At 45.6% G+C, this 20,725-nt stretch overlaps 1 pseudogene and 1 gene segment (V, D, J or C); both read right to left on the reverse strand.

Moving 5' to 3' along the window:
• Positions 1-5,466: 5,466 nt before the first annotated feature.
• On the reverse strand, positions 5,467-5,907 carry LOC101559204 (immunoglobulin heavy variable 1-69-like). The segment is given in 2 exon segments: positions 5,467-5,783; positions 5,862-5,907. Coding segments are annotated over 2 exon segments (363 nt in total).
• A 6,973-nt stretch (positions 5,908-12,880) lies between these two features.
• On the reverse strand, positions 12,881-13,548 carry LOC101547120 (immunoglobulin heavy variable 3-23-like; annotated as a pseudogene).
• Between the last annotated feature and the right edge of the window lie 7,177 nt (positions 13,549-20,725).

Consider the following 20,725-nt stretch of genomic DNA (forward strand, 5'->3'; position numbering starts at 1 on the left):
TGTGCTGTCTCGCTCCTCCTCAACTTCACAGTTGTGACCTGGGGACCCCCTCCAGCAACTCATTATTGGGACAAGGACGATGCTTCCGCCTCTGTGCCATGGTTCCTGCTGTGGGTGGCCTGGTCAAAGGTACTTAATTCTGCTCAGTTCCACAGACAGCTCAGAATCCAGCCGGTCGCCTTAGCCTCAGGACCCTCTTCATGGGGTGATCGCTGAGGGATCCCGACCCTGCAGGAACTCAGGGCAGAGCTAGTGGAGGGTCCTCAGCTGTCAGTCTACTAGCTCGGGATCTGGACTCAATGCACAGACTCACACTGTGCAGGGTCCTTTACCTGCTCTCCGGGCCACCAGCACTGATTTCTCACTTCAGTGAACAGGGTTTCCACAACTCTGAGGGGTGAAACGCACGGTTCCTGTCCTGTCCCTCAGAGAGACTAGATGCAGATGGGGGGAGTCAGCATGCAGAGGGGGTATGTGAGTGACCAGCCCCCAGTCCCTGACTGTGTCTCTCCATGGACACCATGGGGCAGTCCCCTCGATTCTCTCTGTACCATGAGGTATGGATTGTTGAGCACTCCTGGCTCAGCAGCCTTAGGTGGCTTCCCTGACCCTGAGTTCCTGTGTGCAGGGCATGTGGGTGAGCAGGGGTGAGGCCTCACTAGCCTACGTGAGAGTCACATGTCTGCAGGTCCATGGGGGCAGACACCAGAGACGTTAGAGACAAATTGAGACTCAGCAGGGAGAGAGAGCAGGAGTCCAGCCCCTGGGCCTCACGGTCAGCACAGAGTGGGGGAGAATTTAGAGGAGGGTAGAGGTCCTGTGGGTTGCGTTCCACCTCACTCGAGGGACAGGCCACAGGAGTGGACGGTGTGGTGAGAGACAGCCATGGGCAGCAGACATGGGGGGGAGCTGACTGCCCTGTGTGTTCTCGAGTCCTATCCGCAGCAGGGCCGGCGTGTGGAAAGAAGGGCCAATTCGGGTCCACGCACACACATATGCAGCTGTCCACTGTCCAGCGTTTTGAGGGTCCTGACGCCCAAAACTTTAATAAAACATTAATAAATGTTTAATAAAACATTAATATTGTCTTGGCTGCCCTGAGTAGAGCAGTTCTCACAGTGACTCGGGCGTTAGACAGAAACCTGCACTGGGGCACACAATCCTGCTGACCTGTCATGAGTGCGTTTCTGCTGCTGCTGCTGCAGGAAATCGGGACCCTGGGTGAGAAACCCTCCCGGCCCTGTGCTCCTGCCTCTGGGCTGCAGCTCTGCTGAGCGGGTGTGAGCGCCCCCTGCAGGGCAGCCCTGGAGCTGCCACAGTCCCAATCTCACAGTTTCCCCAATTTTATCCTCATGTAATAACTTTGTCCTTGGATGAGAGTGAGATTCACAGTAAGAAACATAGTTTCAGTCTTTGTCATTTACATTGAAGCACTATGTCTCTGTTAATTAAGAAAGACTGGGGCCGGAGAGATAGCACAGCGGGTAGGGCGTTTGCCTTGCACGCGGACGACCCGGGTTCGATACCCGGCATCCCATATGGTCCCCTAAGCACTGCCAGGAGTAATTCCTGAGTGCAAAGCCAGGAGTAACCCCTGAGCATCGCTGGGTGTGATCCAAAAAGAAAAAAAAGAAAGACAATGCTGCATTTTGAATGTCTAACAGGCATTTTGGAGGGTCACCAGAACAGGAGAGCTGCTCAGTGGGGTCACTATGTGAGGAGAGGGAGGAATTTGGATTATAATCCTCAAATTTCATTTTCTTGATAAAGTTGTGTGGAAAGAGAGGTTAGTCAGTAGTGACAAGTGCATTAAGAATTGTATCTGCAATGGTCTCCATTAAACCCAGTGTAATTAAGCAGATCACGGGTTGGTGAAGTTCACGAGAGCGGGGTGCCAGAGGCTGACTCTGCGGCCTTCCTCTCACCTGCCCTGTGAAACTCTCCCTTCTGCTCACCTTCAGTTGAACATTAGGGAAATAACTTAGCATTTCTCAAACAAAAATCATTTTCTAAATTCTGTGACCAAGATGATACCAGTAATCTCTCTAAAGATGAAGTCGTGAGACCCACTCCAGTAGGTGTTCATTAGAAGTTCAGGAGAAGCCTGTGGGATCTTCCCACATTGAGATGGAACCTGTGGGTGTGATGCTGCATCCAGAGAAAGTCTCAGAATTAAGGAGAATTTTTACAGCACCAGGTTAGTCTGAGTATTGCTTGGTGGTTTGTGGAAAATTCTGCAGAGGAATAGGTGCCCATAATGGTTATAAACTGGTACAGGGCTTGTAGAGTTTAAAGTGTGATGGGGAAGAACTAGGAAGTTAGAAGGTCACTTAGTTCCAAGGGGCATGATCCCTGAGGTGTATCTTTGCTCTTAGGGTCTGCTAGGTCTTCAATTATGAAAGTTCTGCCTCACGACTATTGAAAATAATTGTGTTAAAGCTCTGATCTCGTGACTCCACTTTCTCCTACAAAAGTGCTGGGAGCACAGTCCTCACACTGATGGACTGTGAATTCCTAACTCACAGTATTTTATATAGTGAGGTCCTCGTGGGAGGGTGAGGTCAGGCCAAACCAAGGAGATTCCCCACCCAATTTTGTCCTTGGACGGGAGCACAATTTTGGGACCCTTTCCTATAGCTACCCCAACAGGAAAATGAGATGCTTCTTAACTTTATGAAAACGTGGTACCAAGCACCATATTTAACTTAAGATTTTATTAACCTCTTTGCTTTATTTTCATGTCATTACATTCCATAGATACTTTTTTCTCATTCTGATTCATTTCATCGGTGTTCCATGCCTTCAGATGTAAACTAAATAAAATATTTTGTTTATAATATTTTTATTGAAAATAAAGTATTCTAGATTTTAATTAGTAATATCTTACAGATACGGAAAGAAACCTTAGAAATGAAAGTCCAGAAAGCTTGTAACTATCTCACGGTGATTCAATAAAATTATGAAAAATTTTAAAAAAAGAAAGCCATAATTGCCTCAAAAAAAAAGACAAAATAAATAAATGAAAGTCGAGATCATTCCTTTTATTTATCCTCATTATTAGACACTGTGACAAAACAGAAAGATTTTAAAATAATTTTAAGGAATGAAGAAATTATGCAGTTTGCTGTAACTTGGGTGGAACCGTAAGATATCCTGTTAAATGAAGTAAGCCAGGAGAATGATGAACACATGGGGACATTTTTATATGTGTTGTTTCTGACAACTGGAAGAGGAAGTGCAATGATTTAAAGGGTGGATTTAAAGGACTGGTCCCAGAGTTAGAAGGGGAGGGGAGAGGAGATAGATGAGGAGCAACAAGGGCAGGCGCTAGGGGGCTCAGGGACATGGGTGGTGTCAAGGAACGATGAGCTGATATCCCAGTCACAGAGTCACAACACGGACCCCAAACCTGGACGTGCCCCTGAGATAAGAATCTTGTTCCTGTCCTTCAGGGCACACCGGACAGTGTGGAGGGACAGTGGGGTCAGGTCTCAGGACAGGAGAGGGTCCCGTGAAGATCTGAAGCAGAACAGGCAACTGCAGTGAGGAACTGAGCTGCATCTCAATGGCGGGCGGAGAATGGGACGTGGTCAGTAGGCCCCACAGAGGGTCAGCACACCCTACGGGGGACCGGCCCCAGGGGAACAGAGCTGAAGCTGGGTCACTGCCAGGACTAAGGAAACAAGTCAGACACGCGCGAGAGAAGCACGGGGCCAGGGGCTCACAGGCTCATGGACTGAGAGTCCTGACTCGCCCCTTCTCACTGCTCTACACCAACGGTCATCAGAAGCACAGGGGCGGCTACTACAGACATTCACCTGCTAACCTGCCCAGGGAAGCTGGTCCCTGCCAAAGGGTCTCTGCACTGCAGGACTGAGGGGCAACGTCTCTAAAGGGGGTTTATCTCAGGGGTATTTCCTCTGGGAGAAGGAGCAGAAAGTGATTATGGGACCCTGAGCACACAACTCACACGCTTCTCAGCAACACTCTATATTTACAATCTTACCTCCTAGAAAGTGCCCATAGGATTTAACTATTTGTTTCCCAGTGTTGTCATAAAATCTCCCTGGGGTGACTAACAGCACTGGGAAACCATGTCACCAAGACTGTGACAGGTGGGTACAAGCTGTGCTGGGCCGTGTGACTCCATGAGTTGGGGCTCTGCACCCCTGGAGTGGTGGTGGGGGCTTATGTGCAGCCCAGTCTAGGGGCTCTGAGCCCCAGGTCTGACTGAAGCTGGTACCAGATGCCTCTTTTCAAGGTAGCCTCTGGGTGGACACAGCTTCTCTCAAGCCCTAGATTGAGGAAGTTTGGGGTAGCAAGGTGGGAAGTGTTGGGGTGCCATGTGCTGAGGTGGTTCCCCTGGCTTTCCCTTGTGATTAGGCAGTGGGAAGCAAGGGAAAGCAATTGCTGGAGAAGGCTCCAACAGGGGTCTGAGGTCAATTCTACCCTGGTACTGTGGGTGGGCAGGGAGTGTGGGGACAGATGTTGTTGGTGGACTGTGTGAGACTTACGCATTTGTGCGTGGATATATGTCCACGATATCAATTGAGAGCAAGTGATAAATTGTGATTATTTATTCCCATATTACAAGGCATGGACAAAGTTAATGTCTCACTCAGTACCATACATTTCCCAGGAATATTGGTCAGTTGGTGAGATCAGACCCAGGTAAACTCAGCTTGGATGCATGATCCTGGGGTGGAGGGAGCAGCAACTTAGGCCTCACTCTAGATTCTGTCTGCTGGTCCATGCTACTGCCAGCCCTCCTGGGCACACCCCAGACCTTATGTCTGTGCTTGGGTAACAACCTTCCCCTGAGCTGGGCTGAGATGCCCCCAACACCAGGACTTCACAGAGCCTGACCCCGACCATTTCCTTACCACCTCGTGATAGGAGAAATGTGACCATGGTCCCTTTCATAGAGGGTCCTCTCCCCCACTGTCCCTTGAACAATGGCAAGATTCCAGCTCAGGACTTTGGAGATACAAACATGCACAGAGGGGCAGGGCTGCACAGAAACTCCAGAAATGGTCTAGCCAACACCAGGATTTCATCTCAGAGTAAAGGATTTCTTGCAGAGACACAGTATTTAAAACAAAATGTGAAACATTGGGAGTCTGCCATGGGTAGACCTTCAGTTCAGGAATCTGCAATGACACCAACCCAAACTTCCATGTGGTTCTTCCTGTACCATCTGGGGCACTCCACGCAAAATCCTAGAAGAAAATATGAGTGACACCAGGTGTTCTAGAGAGAGAGGCCGCCTTCGTCTTGGCTGTTTATGACAGACAAAGAGAGAATATGAGTCATTCCCTCAAATGAATCCTGGCCCTGTGAGCCCCATTCTGTGTCTCAGACCCTGACTCTCTGAGGAGGAAGTCAGGAGGATCAGCGTCCCTGTCATCTCCTCATCTGGGACAGCTGTCTCTCCCTCAGTTTCCTGACACACTCAGGATGTGGTTGTCACACTGTGTGTCTTGCACAGTAATACATGGCCGTGTCCTCAGTGCTCAACCTGCTCAGTTCCATGTAGGCTGTGTCCTTGGACTTGTCTGCAGTGACTGTGAGTCTGTCCTGGAACTTCGGTGCGTAGCCTGTATCACCATTGCTAGGTTTTAGTGCTCCCATCCACTCAAACCCCTGTCCCGGGGCCTGCCGCACCCATTGTATATAGTACTCAGTGAAGGTGTATCCGGACATCTTGCAGGAGACCTTCACTGATGTCCCAGGTTTTCCCACCTCAGCCCCTGACTGCACCAGCTGTACCTGGGAGTTCACACGTGTGGACAGCAGACAGCAGTGGGTGGACTCCACTTGACTGGCCCCGTTCCCTCAGCCCAAGGAATGGGGACACTTACCTGCAGCCACTGCCACCAGGAAGAGAATTCTCCTGCTCCCGTCCATCATGGGGACTGTCACTCAGGGGCTTCTGAAGGTGTGGGTGTGTCTGCTGTGTGAAGTGTCAGGACACAGACACATCTGTATTTAACTAAGTGTCCCTGGTGCAATTTGCATATTCATGAGGAGGTAGAATTCATAGCTGAAGGCCTGGTCCAACCTGAGAAGCGGCTGGTGGAAGCCACCAGGCCCATCCTCAAGGGGTGTGTAGAGGTCCACAGTCTGATCTTTGTTTGAGAAGACCTGCCCTGTCCCAAGACACTGTGCACACAGTGCTCCCCCTGCTGAGGGTCAAGCCTGTATGGCCTGGAGACACATCTAGGCTTGAGGTTATTTCTGGGATCCTGTAACTCTACAGTGAGACTACAGTACCAACCTAAAGTTCCAGTGATTTCCATGAGAGTTATTAAGTCCACAAACACCACCTGAATACAGGTTTAACTGCTTATCAATTAATAAATGTTCCTCCCCAACAATATATATGCACAACTTAACGTTCTGTGTCCTGTACTTAATTTAATTCTGTTTTTGTAAGAGCGCAAAATTTAGTTTTTATTTTTTTAAACTTATTATTTTTCTTTTTCTTGAATCACTGTGAGATACAACCTCACAAAACTGTTCATGATTCGATTTCAGTCATACAGTATTCCTCTTTCTGAAGAAAAATCCCTCTCACCTCTGAACCCACTTCAGGCCTGCAAGTCTCTGATCCTGGGACTTGGCGCCCCCTGCAGCCCGGTCCCACCCTGCAGGGAGAGCCTCTGGGCTCTCAGGGCCTTTAACCTCTTGGTGTCTCTAATACAGGATTGAATCCTGGGACTTCCCTTCAGAAGCCTTGTTCACAAGTCATATTCTTTTATGGGATTTTTGGTTTGGTTTTGAGCCACACCTGGCAGTACTGAGGACTTACTCCTGGCTCTGTGCTCGGGAATCGCTCAGGTCCATGCATCCTAGGAAAACACTGGAAAATCAAATATATATATATATATATATATATGTATATATATAAAACAATTACAAGGTGACACTGTGTGTTCTTTGATGAAATTATGTGAAAGGGATACAATCAATGTTTCACTCAAAAAATGATATAAACTATCAATCTAATAGAGGATTTAAATATATAACTACAGACTTAAAATATATCATATTAAATTTGCTATAATATTGGAAAGTTCAAAAACCATGCATGAGTCAAACAATGCTGCCAACATATTTATTACATATCATTATTATTCTAACACATATAAGTAAACACAAAATGAGTAGAACAAAATAAATAAAGATTTATGACACATATTACTTAACTCTAATTTTTTTCAGTGATACAAAGTAATATTATTTAAAGAAATTTACTTAGAGTAATGCAAGGGGAGAGAAAGAGAGCGCTATGTTCATGAGAATACACGGACTTCTCCAAATGAGAAAAATCCTTGAGTTCTGATTTCTGGTCAGACATGTTAGAAGTCTGGAAACATCTTTCCACCCAGCACAAGTGAAAAACTGAGCAACTGAAACTCAGAGATTCACTTTCTGTCTCTCTGTGAATAATAGGAATAGATAGATGAAGAGAGAAGCAAAATAGTATCATTATCACTGTCATCCCAGTGATCTTCGATTTGCTGGAGCAGACGCCAGTAATATCTCCATTTGTCCCTGTCGCATGCAAGTGTAGCCCAGTGATATCTGCTTGCTCCAGGATAGCAAAGAGTCTCAAACCGTTCATTCAGGGATTTTTTTTTTAAGTATGCAAACTTTTATTGAAGCTTAAATTGTGGTACAGAAATACATTTCAACTGATTTAAGTCCAACACCATGAAGAGAGAATTTATGGCACCAAAAATTTCCCTCCTCTATGTACATAACCATACTAGGATTTATTTAGATTACTATTCAATCTATAGTTTTCACTCTTCTAAGCTTTGTTCCATAAAAATTTGTGTAATCTTAGCATTAGATATAAATCTTAACTCTATTAGAGAAAAAAAAAAAAAGATCAGACCTCAAAGCCCACGAATGTCATCAATTCAGCTGGGACACTGTTCAAGAACAAAAATCCACTTTCAACATTGGTCCTCAGAACAGTACCAAAACCCTAGGTACCGTGAACTTGTACAAATCAAACTCCCTTATTGATCAAAAGCTTCTTCAATGAAACCATTCAGGGATTTAACGAGGTCTGACCATCTCGTAGGTGGGCAGCCATGCGGTTTTTTGACATCCCATGGAATCCAGTCCGTTACAGCTCTAGTCCAGCGGTCGTCTCTCAATTGCATTACATGTCTGACCCATCTGATTTTTGACACCTTGGCAAACGAGACAGCATCCCTGATTCTTGATCGTCGATGGAGGATGGAACTCTGGTTTCCTTCTCTCACTTGAGTGAAATGTGATACTCCAAGCATAGCTCTTTCAATTCCTCTTTGGGATACCCGAATAACGTTCTAATCCTGTTTGTGTAGGGCCAGGTGTCTGAGGCATATGTTAGTGCAGGAAGAATGGTGGAATTGTAAAGATGTTCCCGGAGCCAGAGGTTCTTTGTCCTCTTAACCACTTCTTCGACGCTCTTGAAGGCACCCCACACTGCTCTCTTCCTCCTGCGCAGTTCTGGCGTCACGTCATTCTTCATGTTGAGTTCTCGACCCAGATACACATAGATGCTGCATTCGGAGATGTTTGTTCCATAAAACGCAAGTGGGATGTTGGTAAAATAGCATTATCTAAATAAATTTACTTAGAAATGCAAGCAGAGAGAGAGAAAGAGAGAGAAAGAGGAAGAGATGGTACAGGATTGTGACAGGAAGGACAGTCCAAACACAGAATCTGGTCATCATTACTTGAGCCATTCTTTATTGATCCCTAGGTTCCTCTATGGGTCCATTCTCTCTCTCTTTCCTTTCTCTCTCTCTCTTTTATCTCTCTCTTTTTCTCTCCTCTCTCTCATCTATGTATTGCAATACATATCCTGAAAGGTTATTATGTATGTCCTTTTTGCTACTTTCAACACTTAGTTCTTGTCCAGAGTGATCATATCTAACTATTCCTGTCATACTGGTCCTTCACTGTCCTTCGTCCCCCACACAATTGTAGCAAGTTTAAAATTATTGACCTGTCCTTCTGGCACCCGTGTATCCTGGCATTGAATATTAATCTCATACAAAAAGTTTAAATCCCACAGAACAGTGAAATTATTCCATATCTGTCCCTGTCCTGATTCATTTCATTTACCTTGACTCTACATATCCCTTCATTTATAAGCGAATTTCATGATATCATTTTTCCTGGTAGCTGCATGGTATTCCATTGTGTAGATATACTCTATTTCATTCACTCATCTATTCTCAGATACTCACGTTGTTTCATATTTGGCTATTGTGAATACAATATTGTGATGCATTAAACATGGGCCTGCAAATATATTTCCAAATTAGTGTTGTGTGTTCATTGGGATCAATGTCATATGGAACATCAATTCTTAGTATATTGGCTAGTATCCAAGTCATTTTTGAAAGAGATCAATCTGTTTGTTAGTCCTATCAACAGAGAATGAGGATGGAATGTCCCCCAGATCTACGCTAACACAAAATATTTTGGTTCTTTGTGAGATGTGACTCTTTCCCTGGTATGAGGTGATATCTCATTATTATTTTAATTTGCATTTCACTGATAAGTGATGGGGATAATTTGTTCCAACAGTTCTTTGTCTCAATGTCCCCTTTAAGGATGTATCCTTTCCAAACCCCATGTCAGATTTTTTTTGTTAAATTATACAAGTGATTTATATATGTTTTATCAATCCTGCATTAGTGAGGGGCAGGCAGATTTTTCCCCTCAGGTTTTCGGTTGTCTTTTGATTCTGGTCATCATTTCATTTATATTGACTGGGCTTTTTAAAACAGAGAGACTGACAACTCAAAGCATGAAATGGGCGAAAACTTTGGCTCTACTTTGATCCCAAAATAATTAGTTTATGGGAGGGAAATTGAAACAAAATGACAAAGAACCATGTGTTTAAACTCAGCTGAGAGTGACCTCTTGTTGGTCACACAAAACGTTTGTCTCGGGCTAACCATAATCACAAACACAAAGTCACCTTCAATATTGGGTGCACAAACAGCCAGGAGTCGGTGAGTCCTCAGGTGGAATTGTGATCATTGTGGGTGGGTCACTTCAGGTTCAGAGTCTGGACTCACCTCACTTGTCTTCACAGCGCAGGGCCTCACTCAGCCTCTGTGCACACAGCAAGGTTCTAGGATGTGGTTCCTCCTTCCACAAGCACAAGGCAAAACAAACTCGGCTCTGCCTCACTCCCCACTGCCTTCTCAGAGAGTCACCAGGACTCAGCACTTCCCCCTCAGACTAAGATGAGCCTTGGGTACTTTATTTGTTTCCTGGAAACCCAAAAGCATTAACTAGTGGAGATAATTAATTCTTATCATGGCAGCACCAAGTACAGTAGCCAAGATGCACACACAACATACAACAGTGGGGTTCAGTTCTGTCTGTGTTCCCTCATTCAGCCTTGGAGTCCGTTCTTTCCCTCCTTCAGTTCTGTTTGAAGGACAGTGATCATTGTTTCCTTCCTTCTCTCTCTGAGACTCCTGAGTCTCCCTGTCAGTGTTTTCTTCAGGTCAGAGAGCACTGAGAGGATTGTTGCTCTCCACACACCCACAGAGCATTGGAGGTTCTGATGTTCTGACCTGGATTCATATTCATTGAAACAAGAGAATCATTTTTTTCATTGTTCCTAGTACTCTTTTGTAGCTAACAGTGTGAGTGCCCTGTGGTCTGGACATGAATTTGGTGAAGTTTCTCACTCTCTTTAGGTCTGTGTTTCCAGTAACTTCTGACAGCCACAAAGCCTGTGGTGTTTTCTCAGTGGGACAGGGAGGGCCAGAGGTCGGTTGGCAGAAATAACTGTGGGTTCTGGTGTTAACGGGGCCTCATTGAGACGGGGATATCCCCTGGGGAACATATTTTAAATAATATCTTGAAGCTATAGAAATTAACCCGTGAGTTTCAGGAATATAAACTCTCAGTCCAACTGCATAGAAATGGAAGCCCAGCATAAACCTTACATTTTTTACTGTGAAGCTTTGGAAAATGATTCCATCTTATGGAGTGAAGCAAGGAAAATCTCTTCAACAAATGGCGCTGGGAAAGCAATGCCACATACAAAAACAATAGAAGATAGAATTAAATCCATATCTCACACCAGATACAGAATAAAATTAAAAGTGGACTTATGGTTCAGCATTGACAGCAGAATCTTTAAATTACACAGAGGAAAAGCTCGGCCTATCTCTTCATGACACTGATCTTAGAGGGCTCATCTATAGTTTCTCTCTATTGTCAGAGATAAGATAAACTAAAATAAATAAATGGACTAAATCAATTAAAATATTTAATGGTAATGTAAACAGCAATAAAATTAAGATACCCTATTTAATGGGAGAAAATGTGTAACCACTGAAACTCAGATCTAAGCTGAGCTTAGAACCAATACATCAAACCTAATCTCTAAGATAATCATAGAACTCACAAAACTCAACTTCAGAACAAATCACTCATCATCATATGGTGTGGTAAATAAACAGATTCTTTCCCAATGCAACATTCCAATGGGCTGTAGGCATATGAAAAGGTGTTTATCAACACTTACTATGAGGGAAATGTTAATATAAAGGACAATAGAACCACCTCTCCCCAGTGAGAATGGCTTATATGAAAACTACTGGAAACAAACAGTGTTGGAACATTGTCAAAGGAAAAACTCTTTCTATGTTTGTGGGAACTTATCTATGGAAAACACTATGATATTTCACTAAAAAGTGAAAATAGAATCTCCAAGTTACAATTGATTCTATTTTTGGTAACTTCAACGTAGCGTGAAAACAGTCATTTGAGAAAATATTTGTGAGCATATGTTCATTGCAGCATTTAGAATAGTTGCCAGGGCATGGAAACAATCCTAATACTTAATGACAATTTTGTGGATAAGGAATTGTGGTGTTTATGCACAATGGGATACTGTGCAGTTTTAAGAAAAGACAAAATATCAACGTTTTCTGCACCATGAATGGAATTAGAGAATATTAATGAAGTTTGTCAGGGGGAGAAGGCCAATTCAGAGGATCTCATTCATCTGTGGTACACAGAGAACAGAGCGTCAGGGTGGACAGGATCCAATGACAACCGTCTCTGCATCCTAACCACACTCTGGGGTTCCGGAGAGAAGTCAGGTGGGGGCTCACATCACTGGGAAGAAGAGGCCGAGCACAGGAGACTCAGCAGAGTGTGCGGGTCTGTGGGGATTTGGTGCTGGGAGAAGCGCATGAATTTTGTGACCCACAAGCATAAAAACTCAGACCATTGTCATCGTGTTCCCTCAGTGACAATAAGAAGAAAACGAGAGAAATCTCTCCTTTCTGTATAAAGGAATTATCTTTATGGAAAAAAAAATCGACCACACCTTACCTAGCAGCACATAACAGTCTCTAATAGACTGTGAGAAAGGAAGAGAAATAAGCAAATTTGTAATAGGAGAAAAGTAGTTATTAAAAGGTATATAGGTCATATATTGAAGTTTGTTCATAAATTGCAACTACAGAGTAAAGAAAGCGCCCCCTTCACAGTTTCTCTTCCCTGCCCCTGGAGCAGAGCACTGGAATCCCTGCATCACAGCGCCCCCTGGTCCTCACACGCACCCCTGCAGCTCTCCTGTCTCCCACAGCAGGTTTGTGTCTGGGCTCACAGGGACTTGCCCTCACTGTGTCTCTTGCACAATAATACACACCTGAGTCCTCAGTTACTGAGTTGTTCGGTTTTAGGTAACTCCAACAGGGTCATTTTAATTTTACAGGAGAATAATGTGCCCCTCAGGCCCCAGGGAGGTAACATGGTCCTGTCACTGGAAACTTTTCATCAGAAAAGAGAGAGTGTGATAAAGTCGTTACTGCCCACAGTGGGGATGGAGGACTCAGCCACAACCCACAAGGAGGGTTGGTGTCATCTGAGAGCTGAGGGGCAGGCCAGTCCTGATTTCCACAGAAACACGATTCATCTGGTCATGAGCAACGTTTCCTCGGGGGTGAGTCCTCAGAGCCTCCTGGGGGCCTGCAGCCTTGAATCTCACCCTGCTTCCTCCTGCAGGTGGTTTGTGTCTGGGCCAACAGGGCCTTCCCCTCACTGTGTGTCTCACACAGTAGTACAGGGCCGTGTCCTCCTCCCTCAGGCTGTTCATTTGCAGAGAGAGCGTGTTCTTGCTGTTGTCTCTGGAGATGGTGAATCGGCCCTTCAAAGAGTTGGCATAGCTTGTAAAACCACCACCATCACTGATGATTGAGACCCACTCTAGGCCCTTCCCTGGAGCCTGGTGGACCTAGTTCATCCAGTAGTCACTGAAGGTGAATCCAGAGGCTGCACAGGAGAGTGTCAGGGACTGGCCAGGCTGAACCAAGTCTCCCCCAGACTCCACCAGCTGCACCTCACACTGGACCCCTGCAAACACAAAGACATCCTGGTCAGGAAACTCTCCTCACACAGAGGATCTGCCTCTCCCATCTCTCCCATGCTCCGTGTCTCTGTCGCCCAGGAGTTACCTCCTAACACAGCCACCAGGAGAAGCCAGCTCAGCCCACACGCCATCTTGTTTCCGTCTGACAGAATCCCTGAGTTCCTCTCCCAGAGCCGAGGTTGGGCTCTTTACATCATCACAGGGAGCGGCTCATTTGCATGTCTTCTTTCTGTATATAAAGTTTTGGTTGAGCTGGGAGAGAGTTTGTAGGACTCAGGGCAGGTGTGGTGATATGAGTTTGTAGGACTCAGGGCAGGTGTGGTGATATGGGGATGCTGTGACTTGAAAAGATTAGGAACTGAGGTGTCACAGCATTCAGCCATTACATACAAAAATTATGCAACATTGTTGCATTTTTGAATATCATTCATTTTTTTGTGTATAGTGTTATTTTTATTTTGTGATATAAACTGACACAATAAAGCTGTAAATGTTTGCATAATGTGCTCCTATCTGGTACAAGTTGGTCCCAGCATTAGACAAAGGTAATCCACTGAGTCACTCCCAGTTTAACTCTGATGGGCAACCAATGTTTATTTTTTTTGAAGAAGTTTTATTGGTTCACCGTGAAATACAGTTACAAACTTGCGTGATTATGTTCCAGTCACATAATGCTTGAGCACCCGTCCTTCCACCAATGCACATTTCCACCACCATTGTTCCCAGTGACCCACCCACCACCCCCACCCCACCCCACTCCCTGCCTCTATGGCAGATGCAATTCTTATTTTCTCTCTAATTTTGGGCATTACAATTTGCAATACAGATACTAAGAGGTTATCGTGTTTGGTCCTTGGTCTATTTTCAGCACATACCTCCCGCGCGATCCCTTCAACCCTCATTTATTTAGTGGTTCCTTCTCATTCCCAACTCCCTCCCCCCACCCCAAGCATATGGGGCCGCCTTCCAAACCATGACGTGATCCTCCTGGCCCTTCTCTCTACTGTCATTGGTGTTGTCTCATATTATACTACTTTATAGTCCACAAATGAATGCAGTCATTCGATGTCTGTCCCTCTTTTTTGACTAATTTCACTTACATGATTCTTTCCTTGTTTGTCTATTTGTATGCGAGTTTTATGATTTCATCTCTTCAAACATTTGTGTAGTATTCCACTTGTATAGATGTACTAGAATTTCTTTAAAGACTCATCTATTTTCAGGCACTTAGGTCTTTTTTCAGATTCTGGCTGTTGTAAACTGTGTTGCAATAAACATACTAGTGTAAATGTCATTTCACTGTGTTTTATTGCATCTCTTGGATATATTCAAAGAGTGGTATTGCTGGGTCATAAGGAAGCTCAATTTCTAGTTTTGGGAACAATGTCAATATTGTTTTCCAAAAAGCCTGGGCAAGTTGGCATTCCCAGCAACAGTGAATGAGAGTCCCTTTCTCCCCAGGTATCAAATGTTTACATAGAAAAATGAGAAGGGCCAGATTTCAAGACCCTGAGATGTGGAAAACCGCTGAGGTAGACTCCGGTGTCTGCTCTGTCTCTTCTCTTTCTCCCAGAGGAAACATCCCCTTTTCTAAAGATGTTTGTCCCCCTATTCTAAGGCCCTAAGATGTGTAAAAGCTTAGCCTAGACAGACGGCATTAGCAAGTGACCTAAGTGAGCTGTTCTTCTGATGATCCCCTATCCTAAATGATGATTATGAACGTGTTGGCAGTGCATGAGGGTGGCAGGCCCCTGTCCCCCACGCCTTTTCCTTCTTGTCTGTTGTCATTGACACTCGCAGCATCCCATGGTGCATGTTTCCCAGGACTGGTCCCAGAAAAAAAGTATGTAGTGTCAGTCCAGGAGTAAGGAGCTCCCCTGCATGCAGCTTATCAGGCTTTATCTTCAGCACGGCATGTGGTTACCCAAGTCCCCAGCACAAGGGATCCCTGAGCACAGAGGCAGGAGTATGACCTGGGGACACCTGATGTGGCACAAACAACCAAACAAAACACACAAAAGAGGAACCAATGATATATCATGACTATCTCCCCAGAAATAAGAATAAGAGTGTTTATCCCGAACGTTTTGTGGACCTGGAGCATGTTGGAGCCCAGGGTGCAGGAGGGGCGTGGAGTGTGACTCTTCACATCAGCCCTGGCTCCTTCCCGCCTTCTAACACTGGAAGGGTTTGAGCAGTAACAAAGCTCACATTAGGCCACGCCCTGCCCAGAATACTGACTCACAGAACATTGTGTTTCATGACCACTGACATACATGGACACCTGTGTAGTGATCATCACCCCCAAATGGTGGGCAAACCCTTCACCTCAGGATTTCCTCTTGGCCCATATTATTTCTCCTTCCACACCTCACCCTGCACACAGGCTCCCAGAATGCAGCCTGTGTGTTTGGTTCAGAGGAGAGTGACCCTCAGTGGGCTTCCCTCTATGGAGGGATTGTTCTGTTTGTTTATTCATGCCTGGCAGGGGGAGTCCTGGATTAACCTCAGCCCAGAACTTTAACAAAGAAGGTCACACTAGCATTGTAGAAGGGTAGAACAGAATTAAAGTTGCTCTAGAATTTTACAGAAATCTGAATGAGAAGAAAGCTAGAAACTGAAAAGGTTCGATGAACCTTCAACCCATCAGGAAGTTGGAGTCCTGGGCTTCCCTCAACGCTGAAACATGGCAAGTCAGGGCCTGGATGAGTTTCCAAGTTCCTGACTTTGTTGTCGGGAAAGGCTGCAGCTGAGTCCTCACTCTCTGTCCTCCCTGTCCTCCTGCAGCTGTTCCAGGGCGTCACACCCCAGTGTTCAATAGTTCAGAGGACAGTGACAGAGGTCGTGCGGAGTGAGGGAGCCTGAAATTGAGTCTGTGAAGGTTTCATGGGACTTTGCCTCAGGGACTCAGACCTCCGAGGTGGGTGAGGGGCGATTACTTCCAACTGCACATTTCAGAGCAGGATGTGGTGTTTAAAGACTGTTCTCTGTGAGTTTACATGCAGGGCTGAGGACCGACTGTTCCAGGTAGAACTGACTAAATATTGGACAGGTAAAGAATGACAGGCCAGCTCAGAAATAATGTTGTTACATACCCCTGAGCCATCAGAGACACACACCAGGCAACGTGACAGTTATAGCAAATGGGAAGTGGCCTGACTCAGGGAGGGAGCACCATCCAGCAGAGTCTCATCTGGGATGTGAGGGAAGGACCTGTCCTACCACTCAGGGCACAGGCTTGAAGTCCCCATGAGAGCCCCTGAACCCCTCAGAGTGTGGCCCTGTCGGGAGGCACTTCCTGTGTATCGAGAGGAGCATGGAAGGGGCTGGTTCCTGGAGGGGCTGCAGAGACTTTCCCTCAGCACCACTTCTGCCCCAGGCCACAGTCCGTCATCCCTGACAGGGAAGGGATGGATGGGCTCGGTGAGTGCAGAAGGCCTGTTCAGGCCCACCCAGGTTATGTTATTTCTCAGGAAAGAGCAACCAGTTTTTCTGTGAGTCTATAATGTACGGTTTGTTCAGAGCAAATATCCCACGACAATAACTTGACTAGGGCCCCACGATCTGCCTGAGAAGAGAAGACTCTCTGTCGAGTTCTTAGAGTTCCCTTCCCTCAGGCCGGGATGGATTTTGGGTGGGCAGGAGCGCTGGTGTGCAATCAGCAAAGCTTTGTAATTTCAAGATCAGAGTATCAAGACCAGGGGAATGTGACCCTTGTCGGATTCAGGGATCTTCTAAAGTGCAAATAGATCAGGAACCTGGGCTTGAAAGTTGTAGTTAATACTGATTGGCTGAGGCCAGAGGATAGTAAAGTGGGTAGAGTGTTTGTCTTGCATGCAACTGACCTTGCACGCCAGACAGTCCACCAAGAACTTCCAGGAGTAATTCCTGAGTGCAGAAACAGGAGTAGCCCCTGAACATTGCCAGATGTGACCCAAAAAGCAAAAATAAATAATTGTATCACTGTCATCGGGTTGCTCATCGATTTGCTTGAGCAGGCACCAGTAACGTCTCCGTTCGTCCCTGTTGCATGCTAGTGTAGCTCAATAGCGTCTCCTCCTTCCAAAAAGAGGCTCCCCCCAAAAAAATGAATAAATTAATAAAAATAAAGTATATAATTCAATAATCTTCTATTAAAAAGATACTTATGGGCCCATTAAATGGAACACCATAATACTAATAAGACAAACTAAGGACCATCCTCTATGACAGGAAATGCAATGTCATGTGTGAACCTCGGCCGTTCCTGCTAAACAGAAGAGAAGGTAGAGCCTGTGGGACAACCCCACCAGAAGACGTTCCAGAGGAGAAGGACCCTGAGGCATTTGTCTCCGGATAGTTTCCCTGACATCACACTCTCCTGCAGAGCCATGGAGGGATCACGCTTTACACACAGGATCAGTACCTGACTGGGCCTCACTGAGACCTGAGCTGAAGGAACTCAGGTGAAAGCGGAGATTCCTGAAACATAATGAAGACCAAGGATGGCGCAGTGCGGGAGATGTGATGGAAAGAACAGAAAGGGGCAAGTATGGAGATAAAAACAGAGAGAGACAAAAACAGCTCAAGAAGTACTGGGCTGAGTTTGTGTGGTGGATGGACAGATGAGCTGGAGCATGTGGGTCAGTGAAGGACAGAGGCAGCTGCACGAACCAGCTCTATAAGCGTCTGATGGGGGTGAGTGTTGGGAGAAGAGAGTCGGGGACTGAGATGTGAGGGTCTCACTGAAAATGGAGCCGCTCTGAGGGAGCGATGGGGAAGGGTCCCGGTACAGACGCTGGATCCAGCCTGACTCTCATTAGGAGAGTCAGGTACAAATAGGAAAGCAGGTACAAACACACAGCACTTCAAATACAAAGCAGTACGAATACAAAGTTCAGAATTACCAGAAAGTTTTGCCTTATAAGTAATCAAGAGTAACTTGTGGAACTGAGACAATGAGAGGTAAATTAAAAGGAAAGGTTAAAGATAAACTTTAACTAAATTAGGGATCCTAGAAAGCTTCTCAAGGAGGAGGAAAGGGGCAATTCACCAGTGAAGCCTAAAACACAACAAACACTAAGGAGAGCTCGATAGCTTAAGAGCAAGGCTGGGATATTCACACAGCTGTAGCCATAGGGTGTTCGCACAACCAGCAATCACTTTTATTTTTTGTTTTGTTTTGATTTGTTTACAATAACCATATCTGGAAAAAACCAGGAGTGGCAAAAAACAGATGACTGGTTAAAGACACATTGGTATATCTACACAATGGAATACTATGCAGCTGTTAGAAGTGATGAATTCATGAAATTTGCATATAAGTGGATCAACATGGAAAGTATCATGTTAAGTGAAATGAGTCAGAAAGAAAGAGACACACATAGAGAGAATATACTCATCTGTGGAATATAAAGTAACAGAATGGGAGACTGGCACCCAAGAGTAGTAGAGATAAGGGCCAGAAGGTCTGCCCCACAGCTTGGAAACTAGCCTCACATGCTTCAGGAAAAGGCAGCTCAAATCGGGAAGGAAACACCAAGTAGAAGATGTTGGGAGGACCCATTCGGGTTAAAAGATGTGTGCTGAAACTAGACTATAGACCAAACATAATGGCCACTCAATACTTCTATTGCAAACTACAACACCCAAAAGGAGAGAGAACAAAAGAAAATGCCCTACTGCAAAGGCAGAGTGGGGTGGTGGGGTGTGGGGTGGGGGCAGTGGGAGGGATACTGGGAACATTGGTGGAGGAGAATGGGTACTGGTTGAGGGACAAGTAAATGGTCACTGTATGACTGAAATGCAAACACGAAAGTTCATAAGCTTGTAACTGTACCTCACGGTGATTCACTAATAAAATATTTTAAAAATCTTTAAAAAAGCAATCATATTTAAAGCATGACTCAGTGATGGTAATTTCCTACTCTATTCTTGCCTGGATCACAGCCCTGAGAGTTTTCTAGTCTTGCCTGCTTTAGAATCCCTTTAGATAGTCTCAGAACACTCAGTGGATCACCCAACTTTGGGCTCATTATTAAGGGGATAGTGTCTCCCTGGATACCTTGAGGTGTTGCAGTTCTCCCTGGCACAGCCCCTTGGCCACTAGAGGTCATTGGACCTGTAGAGAGTTCCCCAGGCCCCAACTTGTGACATTTCTAAGAATAATGTATATTATGGTGTGACCCCTGGGTTGCCAGAGATTGGTGGAAGCAGGCAGAGGATCTCTGTTTCCGGGTCCCATTGAGGCTAGAGTCTAAGGTTGCAAAGTTCCGTATTACCTGGTTCTGTGGAATTTCACTCTTGTGTGAGGCTTGGCCCAAGCGTCCGGAAAAGTGGCCTGGAGCTCGGCGGCAGTTGTGCAAAAGACCAAGTGGCTGCCCACCTACGAGATGGTCAGACTTCTTCGTCAAAACCCTGAACAAACGGCTTGAGGCTCTTCATGTTCCTGGAGCGAGCAGATGCCACTGGGCAAAACTAGCACATGACAGGGACAAGTGGAGACGATACTGGCGTCTGCTCAAGCAAATCAAAGATCAACAGGATAAATGATACAGTGATACAAGTGAATGTATACTAATTGGCCTTGATTGGCTGGTGCCCAGTGGCTCGAGACTTGGGAAATAGACAACTTTGACATCAGCAAAACTTCAACCTCGCCTTTGCCTTAGAACATCAAGGCCAAAGCTCCTGAAGATCCTTCCAGTCATAAGAGTACCCTGCTTCTCTCTGCCACCTGATCCTTAGTGCACACAGACATTCTCCCTCAGCCTCTATGGATCCATTATTCTCCTAATAAACTCTGTCATATGACTAAGGGTCTATGGCCCATGAGGGTGGCTATGTCCCAGCCATTCTGCACTCATAAATCTTTGAGCATCTACTGCCCAAGACAGACGGACCATCTCCTTTTTCCCAGAGTCCCTGTAGTTACAAAATTACTATATGCAAGGAGATGGGGGTCCAAGCATTTGATCAATGGCCTCTACAAGGAGAACATTTCCCCAGTCCCATGGGTATGCTCCTCACTACATGCTGAAACCTCATCAAGGAAGACAGGGCATGGATTGAACTATCTGGGAGTTTTGAACTCAACACCTTTGAGAGGAGAGGATTTTCCTGATTATCTAGAAGGTGCACAAAACATGCCCCCAGTGTCAGCCAAACACTTCTTCCTGTCATTTCCAATGTGAGCTGAGGGTCCCCTGTAGAGATGCTGAATGCAGGAGCCTGTGTGCCTTGGGTCTTCCCAGAAGAGGAAACTGAAAGTCTCCTTGGGGACTGAATGAGGGGAACTGAGGTTCTGGTCTGTCCCAGAACACGGATGGA

This window comes from Sorex araneus, chromosome X, assembly GCF_027595985.1.
Source record: "Sorex araneus isolate mSorAra2 chromosome X, mSorAra2.pri, whole genome shotgun sequence".
Lineage (NCBI taxonomy): Eukaryota > Metazoa > Chordata > Mammalia > Eulipotyphla > Soricidae > Sorex > Sorex araneus.